At 38.9% G+C, this 14,366-nt stretch overlaps 1 protein-coding gene across 1 annotated transcript in view; it reads right to left on the bottom strand.

Annotated features, from left to right (window-relative positions):
• Window positions 1–13,989, bottom strand: part of COL14A1 (collagen type XIV alpha 1 chain) — a gene marked incomplete at both ends in the record, with an annotated part of 120,352 nt that extends 106,363 nt beyond the window's left edge. Inside the window, 4 exons of the mRNA XM_082499253.1 lie at window positions 5,047–5,133; window positions 7,400–7,543; window positions 8,511–8,627; window positions 13,902–13,989. Coding sequence (XP_082355379.1) covers window positions 5,047–5,133; window positions 7,400–7,543; window positions 8,511–8,627; window positions 13,902–13,989 — 436 coding nt within the window. The remainder of the gene's footprint in view (window positions 1–5,046; window positions 5,134–7,399; window positions 7,544–8,510; window positions 8,628–13,901) is intronic.
• Between the last annotated feature and the right edge of the window lie 377 nt (window positions 13,990–14,366).

Raw genomic sequence — 14,366 nt, 5'->3', positions numbered from 1 at the left:
GTTCTGAAAAATATAGAAAGAACTTTCAAGACTTGAAAGTGGTTGTGCAGAAAAACTAGAGAAGGTTTCTGGAAATCAAATATAAAGTGAACATTTGACGGATGAGTGCTAGAGATTAAACCTGAATTAATTCGGCACAATGACATTACTAGATACACTGGAGGTCTGTTTGAGGTAACAGCATAGTACTTAGAGCAGGAAAGGAAGGAGTAAATCTTTTCAAACTAATTGAATGGGCAGGACACAATAGATGGAAAATTTTAATCTAGGTTACTGAAACTGCTGGAAAAATCACTAGGAAGCCACACAAGCCACTGACAGAGTGAAACCCAAATGCAAGCTAATTTAAGGGCAGAAGAAAAAGATAGACTTGGGAGGTTAGGAGAAGACATCCCCACCTCCTAGCACTACCTAGAGCCTCAGAGAGTTGGTAATCAAATAGTGGACAGCAGTGCAGAATCAGTCCTCCAAACCACAGATTAAAATCTGAGAATCTCTGAAACCATCTAGAATCATTAACATAAATATCTATCTTGTATTTCTTAGTGAAGAGCTTGTTTCTATGAGCAGAAGGGTTATGGTGAAATCTCTGTCCCACTGAAGCTGAAAGTGAAATTTCTGGATTTTATTATGTGACCCTGAAGAAAATAGCTAAGTATTTATAGACAATAAATTTCTATTATTTTTGCCTTTTATGCCTTTACGGAAAATCAGAAGCATACATGTAGATCAGATCACAAGAGTTATCATAACGCACAAACTGGAGCTTGCATTATTGACAGAGTCCACATGCTTTTTCATACACTTTAACAAGTGTATTACTGCACTTGTCATAGTTTTGTCCCAAAACATTGATTTCAGATCATCTGGCCTTCTAAATGCCAAATATGTCTGAGTACTCACCCCAGAGAATTTTGCCAAATAATTCTCCACATGCAGGAGAATAACTGATGATCTTTGCCTTTCTAAGCCAGCTTGGCCAAGCTGGACATTCACAAGTCCATGGGCCCTGATGGCATGCATCCGCGAGTGCTGAGAGAGCTGGCGGATGTTATTGCTAGACCACTCTCCATCGTCTTTGAACGGTCATGGAGAACAGGAGAGGTGCCTGAGGAAGGCTGACATCACTCCAATCTTCAAAAAAGGCAAGAAGGAGGACCCAGGGAACTACAGACCAGTTAGTCTAACCTCTGTCCCTGGGAAGGTAATGGAGCGACTCATTCTGGATGTCATCTCCAAACACGTTGAGGAACAGGAAGTTATTGGAAGTGGTCGACATGGATTTACCAAGGGTAAATCATGCTTGACCAATCTGATAGCTTTCTATGATGTTATAACTGGTTGGCTGGATGAGGGGAAAGTCGTGGATGTCATCTACCTTGACTTTAGCAAGGCTTTTGACACTGTCTCCCATAACATCCTCATTAGGAAGCTGAGGAAGTATGGGCTAGATGAGGTGACAGTGAGGTGGATTGAGAGTTGGCTGCGGGACAGAACTCAGAGGGTTGTGATCAGCGGCACAGAGTCTAGTTGGAGGCCTGTAACCAGTGGTGTCCCCCAGGGGTCAATACTTGGTCCAATTTTGTTTAATATATTCATTAATGACCTGGATGAGGGGACAGAGTGTATCCTCAGCAAGTTTGCTGATGATACCAAACTGGGTGAGCTGGCTGACACCCCAGGGGGCCGTGCTGCCATCCAGCGTGACCTGGACAGGCTGGAGAGCTGGGCAGAGAAGAACCTAATGAGGTTCAACAAAACCAAGTGCAAGGTCCTGCACCTGGGGAGGAAGAATGCTAGGCACCAGTACAGGTTAGGGGTGGACCTGCTGGGAAGTAGCTTGGAGGAGAAGGATCTGGGGGTTGTGGTAGACAGTAAATTATCCATGGCCCAGCAATGTGCCCTTATCGCCAAAAAGGCCAATGGAATCCTGGGCTGCATAGGGAAGAGTGTGGCCAGTAGGTCGAAGGAGGTCATTCTCCCCCTCTACTCTGCACTGGTGAGGCCACAACTGGAATACTGTGTCCAGTTTTGGGCTCCCCAGTTCAAGAGGGACAGGGAACTGCTGGAGCGAGTCCAGCGAAGAGCAACTAAGATGATTAAGGGCTTGGAGCATCTGCCTTATGAGGAAAGGCTGAGAGAGCTGGGACTCTTTAGCCTGGAGAAGAGAAGGCTGAGGGGAGACCTTATTAAGGCATACAAGTATCTAAAGGGTGGGTTGAAGGAGGATGGAGCCAGGCTCTTTTCAATGGTTCCCAGTGACAGGACGAGGGGCAATGGGCACAAGTTAGAACACAGGAAGTTCCGTTCAAATACACGGAAACAGTTCTTTACGGTGAGGGTGACAGAGCACTGGAACAGGCTGCCCAGGGAGGTTGTGGAGTCCCCTTCCCTGGAGATTTTCAAGACCCGCCTGGATGCAGTCCTGAGTAATGTGCTCTGGGCAATCCTGCTTTAGCAGGGGAGTTGGACTAGATGATCTCTAGAGGTCCCTTCCAACTCTGATAATTCTGTGATTCTGTGAAGTCTCACAAAGACACTCTGGGTTCTTCTTCTATAAACAACCTTGTGTAAGAAGGGTAGATGTTCACAAAAGGCACCTCATTACATCAAAACTTGACTTTAATACTTGCAGAAATAGTGAAATAAGCTTTTGCTATCCTTTCAGTCAAGACGAGCAGAAACCACAACCACTGACAACACCAATCTGGCCAATGGTTGTTTGCAATTTGTTTTGTGGGCAAAGATGGGTCTTTTTTTCAGATAACATATTATACTACCCAATGATTTCTTTTGTACTGTTAACTCTTAAGGTCTTACCAACTTGATCAACAACATAACACAGGCACAGAATGTATCAGAGTTGCCATTAAATCCATCAAATTTAGCCGTATACTAAATTGTTATGAAACCAATTAACTGCTGGCCTGAATTCATTCGTTCATACTCACATAATTTCCTGTCAAACATCTGCAGAAGATCAAGTTATTCTTCATGGTTTTGCCATAAAATTTTGCTCTTACTTCTTTAATACATTTCTTTCACAGACTTCCTGAATTTTTTTTGATCCAACAGCAATTTGAGGTGGAAAAGTCTTTCTGTATTAAACTAGGAAATTTTTGATACCATTACGCTTTGTGTATCAGTTCTGAATTCACTTTTATCCCAGCTATGCATTTTTTGCTGATGCTGTTATTTCTGCACAATGTTTTTGCTTGGACTCTCACCCTACTCCCACTGAAGTCATTCAGTTGGAATCTCCATCACTTTGAATAATCATTACACTGTGCAAAGGGAAGAAATATGCAACAGCTAGACATTAGGAAAAAAAAAAAATCTATTACTTTACAATAAAATAGAGCTGGATTGGGAATAGAGCTAAACAAAAATCAAGAATTCATAAAAATTAGCATAGCATTTTTTCTTTTTGGTCAGTTCTGCTGATCAAGAATTTTGTAGGTTTTGCTTTTCTTTCAAATACATACCCCAGGGTTCTAGTAAAACCTGCTACAGTAAGCATAAGGCAATAGCTTTTCAGAAGTTCTAGACAGAAGTATATTTTGCTCTGATACAAACTGCCCCAATACAACTTAAGAAGTTTAGATGAGTAAAAAGTTGTGCAATGAGGAGGAAAGCAATTGAACTGGAGGCTTTGCAAGTAAACAAGAATCCTAAAAAGGAGAGACTGCAGTCCAAATCTCCTCTCGCCAACTGCATTTTTGCCCCTACTCCATGAAGAAGCATAAATCCTCTCCCACAGTCTGGCAGACACTTTCCTCTGTCTGCATTCAATCAACATTTTCCTATTACAGGCTCAGTTTTCCCTCCTTAAACTTTTATCACTTGTCCTTCATTAAGAAAACAAATCAAATTTTCCTTCTTTAGTTCTCTCATTTCTTCCAACTCAGTCTTCCTCCAGACATGAAAGAAAGACCACTTATCTGCTACGCCATCATGCACTAGCAGACATAACTTGCTTCTTTAAGTGTTGTAAATACTAGCTAACATTTTCTCCAATGCACCCAATGTAATGAAGTCAAGGGTGCTTCTGCTCGAGAAATGCTGTATGGAAACAGACTTGTATAGTGTTAACAAATACATCATGACACAAATATGTATGGTAAGAAGAAAAACCCACTGAAGTCGGAAAAATTTGCATGGGCTTCAAGGAGTTTTAAGTGAGGACTTTGATACTTGCATTAGTAGGAGACAGAGATAAAATGGACAAGAGAAATGAGATCCTTGAAACTGTACAATTTATTTACAGAGAAACTATTTAAGGTCATATCAAGCTATTCTCATCTGTGCTTGTTCTGTACATCATGAATAACCACTGAAGGGAATAACTACTGTTGGGGCTACTTCATAAAGAAGATACTCTTTGATTTTTAGAATAACAGGAAATATAGTTATATATTAAGCTTGAAATAGATTTTACTGTCCATGCTAGATGAGCTTCTCATGACAAGCAGTACCACATTTCACCAGAAGATTGGCTTCTTGCAACCAGACAAAACAAAATCCTCCTTTTCCCCTCAAAGTATTTCAAGTGTTTTCATATATATAACCTACATTAGGACAGAGTTATCAAGTTATTATGCACCTGATTATACAATAATTCCAATTTGACCTTAGGTGGGAATCAATACTGCAAGTCTGTCTTGCAACCAAAATTATATGAAATTATTCTTATGTATATACACACACACATGCGCGCATGCAATTCTTTCACTACTTAAAGTGCACTCAGTGGGGAAGTACAGAAAACACGATTTTTTAATGCATGTTCAAAGACTGCTTTTATGCTATTTATGGTGGTATGTAGTGCTTACTGTATAAAGTGGTAGAACACAGAACTAAAAGCAATACCTTTGTTGTAGGAACTCTCCAATATTCCTGAAAATACCGATTTTTCCCATCTGTTTAACTTAACCCTGGGAAGCAGATTTAAAGTACTGACTTAAAGAAAATCTATACAATGGCAAAGTTAAATAAAAAAGCTGATTATTTTCAGAATGTCTCACAAGTATTGTGTTATGATCTGACCTTCTGGAGCTGGTTTACTCGCATTTGTTTTTTCCGGATCCTTCACCTTGGATTTACTTGTTTCTTTTCTTCTCTCTATATCTTTAACTGAAAAGTAAGGGCGGGAAAAATAATCAATCAAACTAGAAACAGTGCAGTCAGAAGCATGTAATATTCTTCTCCCAGGTAAAGAAGTTGCACACAACATCTTGCAATATGCTTAGGTAACAAGTAACTGTTACTGAGTTTTCCCTCCCTCCCTGTGGGTTTATTCTTTTCATGAATCTTCCCCCATCCTATCATCACTAAAGTTCTCAAAAATGACTCTCCTCACACAGGAGAGTCCAAATACAGTGACATCAGCACCTAAGCCCACACTGACAAGATCCAGCACTAGAAATATAGTCCAGAAAATTGGCAAAAACTAGCTGGGGAAAGTCCAGCATTGCAGAGTTCCACTTCAAGTCATTCAACACAAAAGCACATGAGCCAGCTGTTGCATTATCCTCTTTAAAGAATCAGCTTAGATCCCATGCCCAAATCCGTATTCAGGGCACCAAATACTCCCATCAGAGCAAAGTTGCTCCAAAGCTCAGACTTCAACAGTTTCCTGTCCCACAAGTGGGTGGGATACCTCCCTTATTACATCCCAAATCTCTCGTAACAGCTAAGCAGAACCTAGCTTGATTAGCAATTCCTAATATTACATTAGTAGCCAGTATCACTCTACTCAGTCTGAAAGACTGGCAATATTATTGGTAAAGTCATATATTAGAAAAAAAAAAATCCTTGCAGAATTTCCTTAGAACGCTAATTGGTGTCAATGCCTCAGCTGTCTGCAGTGGCCAGGAACAGATAAAGAGAATGAAACAGAGAATATCTTTCATAGAAAATAAAATTCTACTCCAATTAAAATCTTTAGTTTATGTAGGCCTGGATTATGACCAACATTCATCCAAGCAGGCCCTTTCACCAGTTATCTTCAATTACGTACTATGTACAATAACTTACAAGCAGCACTAGAATAAGAAAGTATACATGGCTATATAAAGAGTAATATTCTTTTAACAACAAAATTTTGTACAAATAATTCTCAAGCCTACAACATCAGTTACAACTCAGCAGCATTAAAAACATATTTCCAATGCACTAAACCAGAGGATATTCTCAAAGCGTTGTATATGTTTGACCTTTTTCCACCTCAAGAATTAGCAACCACTTGTCAGAGAAAGGGTAAAAAACATAGAATACAGGATAACAAAAAAAGAAGGATTTGTATACATGCTGTATCTGGTTTTACTCATGCAAGGCATCATGTTGTCAAATGAAACTCCAGCCTCACTAAGTACTACGTGCTTTCACCTGCAGCATAGAAACAGTATACTAAATAGAACGTAACCCCCATATTCTTAAACCAAGTTGCCAGCTCTACTTTTCCTGAAGAATAGAGGTAGCTTAAAAACCAGCCACACCTAATACTACAGAAGTTGGTGTAGCTTTCTGTGGGCTTCTCTTTAACGCTAAAGTAATCTGTGGTTTTGTGGGTTTCCTGACCCAGATAGGACTTAGAGTAGTAAACACACAGTTGCAGTGATGAAAAGCTAGAAAGATTTTGACACACACCACATCAAGCAGTCAGCGTATTTTATCTTGTGCTGGTTCTAAGAGAAAGGTGGTTTAGCTACAACGGTGGGAAAAAATTCAGTGTCAAGGGAATTCAGCAAGCTTCCAACTGTACTCCCAGACTGTCACATTTTTATCTTTATCGACCAGATCTCCACTGTCCATATTTAACCAATCTGTTTAAGATGCAGATCAAGACAAATCAGCTAATGCATATATGTCATTATGATATAGACATTAAGAGTATGTGTAGGTCAGATAAAAAAAGTCTTAAGCATATTTGACAGTTGAAGACCAGTAAGAATTTAACCTTTCATAGTACCATTAAACTAGCAACTAGCTGCCAGTTGGCACAGCTATAAGAATTTTTTAATTAAAAGTTGGACAAAGGGAAGGAAATTTTTTAAGTATCAGAATATAGCACTTCCTTTCTTGTTTCCACTCACTGAAGGTTCTCTTCCATGAGATACTGGCTAATTTCATAACAGAATGGGGAAGAAAAAGATTGCAAACCAATACAAAGATAGCCCAAAGCAAGAATCTCCTGTGCAAGAGCAACTGGATCAATTCAGGCTTCTAGCTGTATGTGTACCAGTTAAAAGCTATGGCTCTGATTAGCCTTCCACCACAGAAGGCAGCTGTCGCCCTTTGTCCTCTTATTGTCCCCCTTTGTGTCAGACTTTGTTACAACTTCATAAGTTACATTAAATATTTGATAAATTCTGCGCATCAGGCATAAAAAGAGACTTACTTCTGAACTGGCCTTGTGCTGGCTTACTCTCCTCATCTTCACTGAATGCAATGATCTGAAGGGCATAGTTTTGATCTGGAATAAGACCTTGAATAATTGCTTTGGTTGCAGTGTTTTGAAGAATTAATTGATTGGTTTTTCCACCTGTAAGAGAAAAGACAAAACAACCCATAAATACATAACTTTGTTTGGTTTTCTTATAGAACAGTAAATGTAATGACTTAAAACTAATTCAAGCTCTACAATGACCTGTGTTCCACTTTTGGGACTATCCATACAGCCAGGCTAGAGGGCATCCCAGAAAAGCGAGAGGTCAGGCAGTCTGACCAGAGACATGAACACTTTTCTTAGACAGACACACTCCAAGATCAATCAATCATCCTTTGTATCAGGGCCTCATGGAACAGCCACAGTGTCCAGCAAAACTTTTAATTAAGAAAAAAAAAAAAAAAAAAAGAAACATTTGACAAAAAGCTGTCAAGTCTGGTAACATGATACCCACAGGCTTTCACACTCCTCCATAATTAGCTGTCAGTTCTGAGCCCATCATACCCATATCATCTCTGAATACCCTCTTTGCCCACTTCCTTTTGGCAAGGAAATTCTCATGTACAAAAACAAATATTAAACATTTCTATGTATACATATACTTACAGATTGCATACACATATGTACAAATAGGTATTTTAGATGTTAAAAGTGTATCTTTATGAAAATTTAAACATGTACCGAAGTAGTACCTCTACACAGGTAGCTTGATAATAGCCACTTTGCTGCCTATCTTTACATGTCAAGGTTTCATTCAGAAAAAATTTAAAAGTTGAGGTTTTTTGTTTGGTTGGTTTTGGTGTGTTACTTGGTTTTTACGTTTGGTCTAAAGTCTTTTTGATCTTTTCTGGGGAGCTCACTATGGGAGACAGCCCAGAGAGATCCACCTCAAAGCTCTGACTGAAACAGGGTTCCTGTGTTCTCCCTTGAACACTTCCTAGACTTCCTTACGTGTCACTGGAAAAAGGTAAAGACAGAGGATACCAGCCACAGAAAAGCTGTTCAGCCTTAGGATGATAGCCCTTTCACCTTAAAAAAAAGAACATACAGACTTTTGTTTTACCTGAACTTGGAGTGACAAGAAGCTTATATCCAGTGAATTGCCCTTTGGGAGCTTTCCAAGAAATCTGTACGCTGTCAGGACTGACTACATTATATCTTAGTCTTGTTGGTGGGGACACTGCAAGTGGGGAAAGAAAACAACATTTTAAATTCCAATAAAAAGCAATTGCCAATTCTAAACAAACATAAAAATAAACACATATAGGAAGACAACACAGAATTTTAATGATAAAGGATGCAAGTTATTCAAAATGTCACATATATCAGTTTATTAGTTTGTAAAACGACATCCCCAGGTGCACTACTTCCCTCAGACAATCCTTTTACTCATCTCTTTATAAAAACAAACTAACAACCTAACAGCAGAGGACAGGAAGACAAACAGTGTTAGATGTTAAGACTCTAGCAGGCAAAGCTGGTAATAAAAATGCTCTTTGTTAATATATGGGAATTAAAATTGCTCTCCTTGCTTACACTGACAATCTGTGTTACCTGCCTCCTTTACCTCACATTACTGTGGGAGTTTCCCCATATTTAAGGTCAGTCAGGGCCAAATTTTCAAAGCTTTGTGAAGACACAGAAACCAAGAGGAAAGATAGGCATGCACGAGGCAAAGGGAACATCAGCTGCTCAATTTGCAAACCTGGCCTAAACAGCAAACACACCTGCCCAGCTGCAATCACTGCTTCAGTCTCATCAAGACTAAGAGGCTTAGTGTGCAGCCTGTGGTATCCAAGGCTGTCAATAAGGGGAAATCTTTACATGTTTGAATCAGAACTAACTCATCTAAATGGAAACGCAGCCAGGAAAGCAATCCAGAGGCTGAGCAACAGACAGTGCTAGAAAAACTTAGCAAACTCTTCCATCAACCTCACCCCTCCTCTTTGCACTACCTCCACAGCCCCCATGAACTTTTTCTTTCACCTTCCAAACCCTTGGTGCCTCTGCCACTACCACCCTCAAGGTTTCTGTTGATAAGTCCAAGAAATAAGGGAAACTATCTGAAGGCAAGAAGTAGCTATTTCTTTGCTCCAGGGCCCTAGATAGCTCTTAACTTACTATGCTCACATCCACAGTTTGTTGGTCCACGAGATACAATAAGCCAATAGTTCTCATAGTATTTCGGGGATTTAAGGATTGGAGCATAAGGAGCATCTGAGTCAACAGGCAGAATGTGCTACCAACAGTCTCTGGCCTCTCCATTTGACCTGCTACAGTCAATGCAGCTCTGGCAATAGCAGCAGCCAAAGACCTGTCCTGAACTGATTACTTTTTCCTACGTGCTTCTTTTTCCAAGAGTTTGGGAGAAGAAAGAAGAAGGAATGAGGCAGGCTATAGTTTTGAGATTTGGGGTGGTGTTTTTTAAAGCCATCTAACATTAAAAATATTTCAGGTCTTAGAAATAAAAATCTGGATGTTTAATACAAGAGATGTATTCCCTTGCATCGAGCCTCTCAATCCATAAGGGACAGCTTTGCCAGAGCAAAGGCAGGTTCTGTAGTTCTCTGTCTTGAGGGACTTAACACCAGAACACAGAAAAGAGAGTACGTAAGAACCAAAAGCAGCTTAGTAACACCTCCACATTCTCAAAGACCTGAGAGAAGAAGCTGAAGAGAGGCAAGGAGAGAGAAACTACAGGTAGCACACCAATTCCACACACAAAACTGTTCTGATTGGCAGCACTGGGCTTACACCCAAACAGTGCATTTCCCCAGTTGCTGGGCACAATCTTGTCAGACTTCATCTTCAGACTGCCTGTCACCTCCCTGAAGTTTAGAGAAAGAGGCTGCAAGTACGAGTGCGTGCAGGAATCACTGCAAATACAAAATCATTTCTTTGAAAATTTGGCCCTCGTACTGTAAAATGTTTTGCTGGACAGGTTTCTACAAGAACATTCAGCATGCTATAATTGAAATAAAATGACAAAGACTATGGTAAAAAGTTTTGAAAGCCAAGCAGACTGTAGTTACGGATTACAGCTTTTAATTCATACTCAAGACTCATTCTGTCTTTGAGCTATACATAAATCACAATTAATTGGGGCTAAATGAACCAAGAGTGATAAATCATATCTAGAAATTTGCAAAATATGCAATTCCTTTTATTATTTATTTTGTCTAAGGAATAGCAAGTAAACTTTTGAACAATGACAGTATGAAAGTGTAAGAATGCTGCACATTTTATTAGGATTAAGTGGTAAATTTGTATGGGGATTAAAAGGCAGAGCAGAGAGCAAACAACACCAGGGATTGACCAAAAAAAAAAAAAAAATCATGTTTTAATATTTCATAGTTCATTTTCTCTGCCATCTTCTTCCTTCCCCTGTCATTCTATTCCATCCTATTTTCAACTTAACAGTTTATAAAATCACCTTCTAACAAAGAAGCATAGTTCTGGCCTAATTGCTATTAGCCATCACCAACCAGGCAAATTTTGGGAGCCCCTAAAAAACAATCACAGATCTTACAAGCAAAGAAGGACACAATCACCAGAAGTTTTTCTGTTTACTACAGAGTTACAATGTGAAAGACTACAAAAGTTTGTGCCAGAGTAGTCTTTACATAACTAGTCAATTTTCACTGGATACTTTTTGTATCAAAGATGGCAGTGCAGGGGAACAAGCATTCCCACACAGCAATTAACGTTAAGGAAGAACAGAATTGTTGACCAGACAGATACTCCACTGTGTCTTAGTTGTGCAAAGACTAACTTTCTGGCATAGAAAAGTACATATAGCTAAGGAAGTTAAAAATCTAACACTTGAACAGACAACAAAATATTGATGGGAATTACTACACATTCACCAACCTGAAGAGGGTATCTTTATTTCTGTGGACCTTTATTGTCTGTGGAACAAAATCTCACTTCTTCCAGAAAGGGAAAAAAATGAATCCAAGCTGAGTCAGTTAACTGATAAAAATCAGTAGCTAGAGCTTGTTAAGTGGTTTTACAGGAATGCAAAAGCGAATGGCCATCAGCAACATTAGAGCAGTCACCCAATACAGACAAGTTCAAGGCTTCGGTTTATGCCACCAGATGAATTAGCACTCTAAATACATGACTCTTGTGGACAACTAGGGAAAGAGTGCTTTGAACTATTCAGTATCTCAATGGAAAGGAAAAATACCATAAATTGCATATGTGCAGCTCTCCATGACATCCAATACTCTGAGATTAGATACTAACTAAACCATGTGGCTTCCAATTTACTTTTGTCATAAGAATCGAACAAGTTAATACGCACTGCAATTACATTAGTAACACATGGAAATTATTGCTACACAAAGAAAAGTTTCCATCTTTAAATATAGAAATAAAATTCTTAAAGCAAGTTACTCCATGAATAAATGGAAAATTCTAAAGTATTTTTCTTGCCCAGCGCTATTTTTGTGTACTATGTAAGAACATAAGTAGACAAAAGCTGAATTTTTTTGTTGCTGCTGTTTACGTGACATTATGCTGAATGAGGAAGAAATAGCAGTGATGACAGAATAATTGTTGTCAGGTAAAAACTGAATGGCATTATGTGGTTTATAAGGCATTCAGGCAATAAATGAGGGGAAAAAAACAACATGTAGCTCAACGCAAATAACTCCTCAGTTGAAGGAATAAGTTGTAGCTTCAGGCATGTTGACTTCAGTCTCCCAAACATATTCTCCTTTCCAAGAAGTCACATTACACACCTTTACCTAAGCATCTTTGCCAAAGGAAGGAAACACAAGCTGGAACTAATACCAGCTCTTCCTACACCTTGGCAGAGTGTACAATTTCTTAAAACAGACAAACATACTGTTAGTGCTGTATTCAATTGTAAACAGCGAGCTGCATGAAGTTTACTGCAAAGGGTGGCAACCTTGAGAAAAGAAAGGATTTGAGAAACATCTTATTACTTGAAGTGCAGCAAGAGATATTTTTACTCTGCGAACATGGAATAGAGACTTCATATCACCTCATAACAGTCATTTTGGACCAAGGCAATAGTCCACTTAGCTTAGTATCACACTGCTGACAGCATTCAGCAGCTGATGCTTGTCGAAAGACTATAAGAACAAGGGAAGTATTGTTCTTCATTCATCAAGTACACCAACTCTAGTTTCTGCTGATGTGATGACTGAAAAAAAACTCTCTCCGACCTTCATTTCATTGTATTAATAGTTTGATAGTTTTCTCCCTTAGATATGACCGATTAAATCAAAGTTTAAAAAAGAAAAGAATGGTGGGAAACGTATGGTTTTCCAAGCTCAAGGAATTTTGCAAAACTTCATGGAGACGGATCTCAATCCCCAATCCTGTTTTGCAAATCTTAACCATATGTATTAAGACTGAAATACACAGAGAGAGGACGAACCATATGCTTTGCTTTATTGGCTTATTAAATCACAAACATTCTGGACCTCATTTCTGACCAGAATTGATGTGTTGAACATTGAAAACATGTATTTCTTCACTCACCTCACATAACCCACACTAAATATTACTGCTTACATGTGCCCCTAAGTTCTGGGAGAAGCTTGTAAAATGCTTGCAGATTCCCAAACATCCAAGATGGTAAGCTTCCCCAGCATCTGAGTGCCACGCTGACTGGACAGCAATGCTACTTGCATTTACAAGAACTTGGAAAGCCTCAGGTTGCCACTATCTGAATGTGCTCATGAATAACGCATTATACAAGACGCTTTAGAAGAGACCCAGGATCAAATTCTGCTTCCAGTTATGTCTATGAAGTCTCATATCAAAGGGATTACATAAATATAAAGTTGAAAGAAACATCTTTCTTTAGAAATCATAAAAACTCATTGACATTCTTTCTCCTTTATTCTCCAAGCAATAGGATAAATTTTCTCTAGAAGTCAAACCACTGTCAATACAATCCAACAAGTATTTACACCTAACAATCTCAGTAGTACCTTTCAATACCCACAAAGTAGATTTAAAAAAAAAAAAAGCTGCAGAAGTAGTCTGTGACATTTAACAGTCTTGTGCAATACTGTATGATGTAAGTGTTACAATAGCTACTGTTCCAACAAAGAAAAAAAAATATATATATATTCCATACAAGCTTAATATCATAGCTGGTTCTTCAAAGTTACTTGATTACATAGAAGACAGTCACAGCAATTTCTGATCAATACTTTCATGTATGTAAGAGTAAAAAAATGTTCCATATGACGCATTTTGAGACATGTGAATTTGCAAAAAGATTTATGCTATTTGAGATACTAGTTTCAAAGAGCACACATGAATACATAATTCTACTCCCCTCCCTCCTGCTTCATTTCAGTAGTACTGGATCCATGTCCTACTAAGAGGGAAGTAACACTTGCATCTGGAATAAGAAAGTCTATTTCTGCACATCAGAGTGAAAAGCGCCATCTTCTTATTTATAGCTTACCTTGGCCCTGGGCATCACTGATGAAGAAAGCTGTGACAGCTAAAAAAGCAAAGAGGAAACAGCTCTGTATCTCACACCGACAAAGCATCTTCCTCCCCTCAATACACACAGTATCAGCAGACCTGAAAACACATAGAACAAAAAGATTTATTAAACTTGCAGAGATAAAAGCATCCACTTTAATGAAAAGTGTGGGCGAAATCTGGATTCCATTAAAAAAACTTAGGAATTTGCCGTAGACATTGTTGGAGCCAAGATTTCATCCTAACAGCAGTTTTATAACCAAAGCATATCTTACCTGAAAGAGACAAAGAACCCTATTTGGGCTACTCGACAGTTCTGAAAATTCAGCCCAGGTAAAGAAAACTGATATTCTCTGCTAAGCATACATGAGTATTGGAAGTAGAGTTTGCTATGTATAACAAGGCAAAATGGGCGTTTCTATACAATCCAGTGTGCAAAAGC

The sequence above is a fragment of the Vanellus vanellus genome (assembly GCF_965231255.1).
Source record: "Vanellus vanellus genome assembly, chromosome: 2".
In the NCBI taxonomy this organism is placed as follows: domain Eukaryota; kingdom Metazoa; phylum Chordata; class Aves; order Charadriiformes; family Charadriidae; genus Vanellus; species Vanellus vanellus.
Note: the sequence above shows the minus strand (reverse complement) of the source record. Positions and strands in the feature narration are given on the sequence as shown.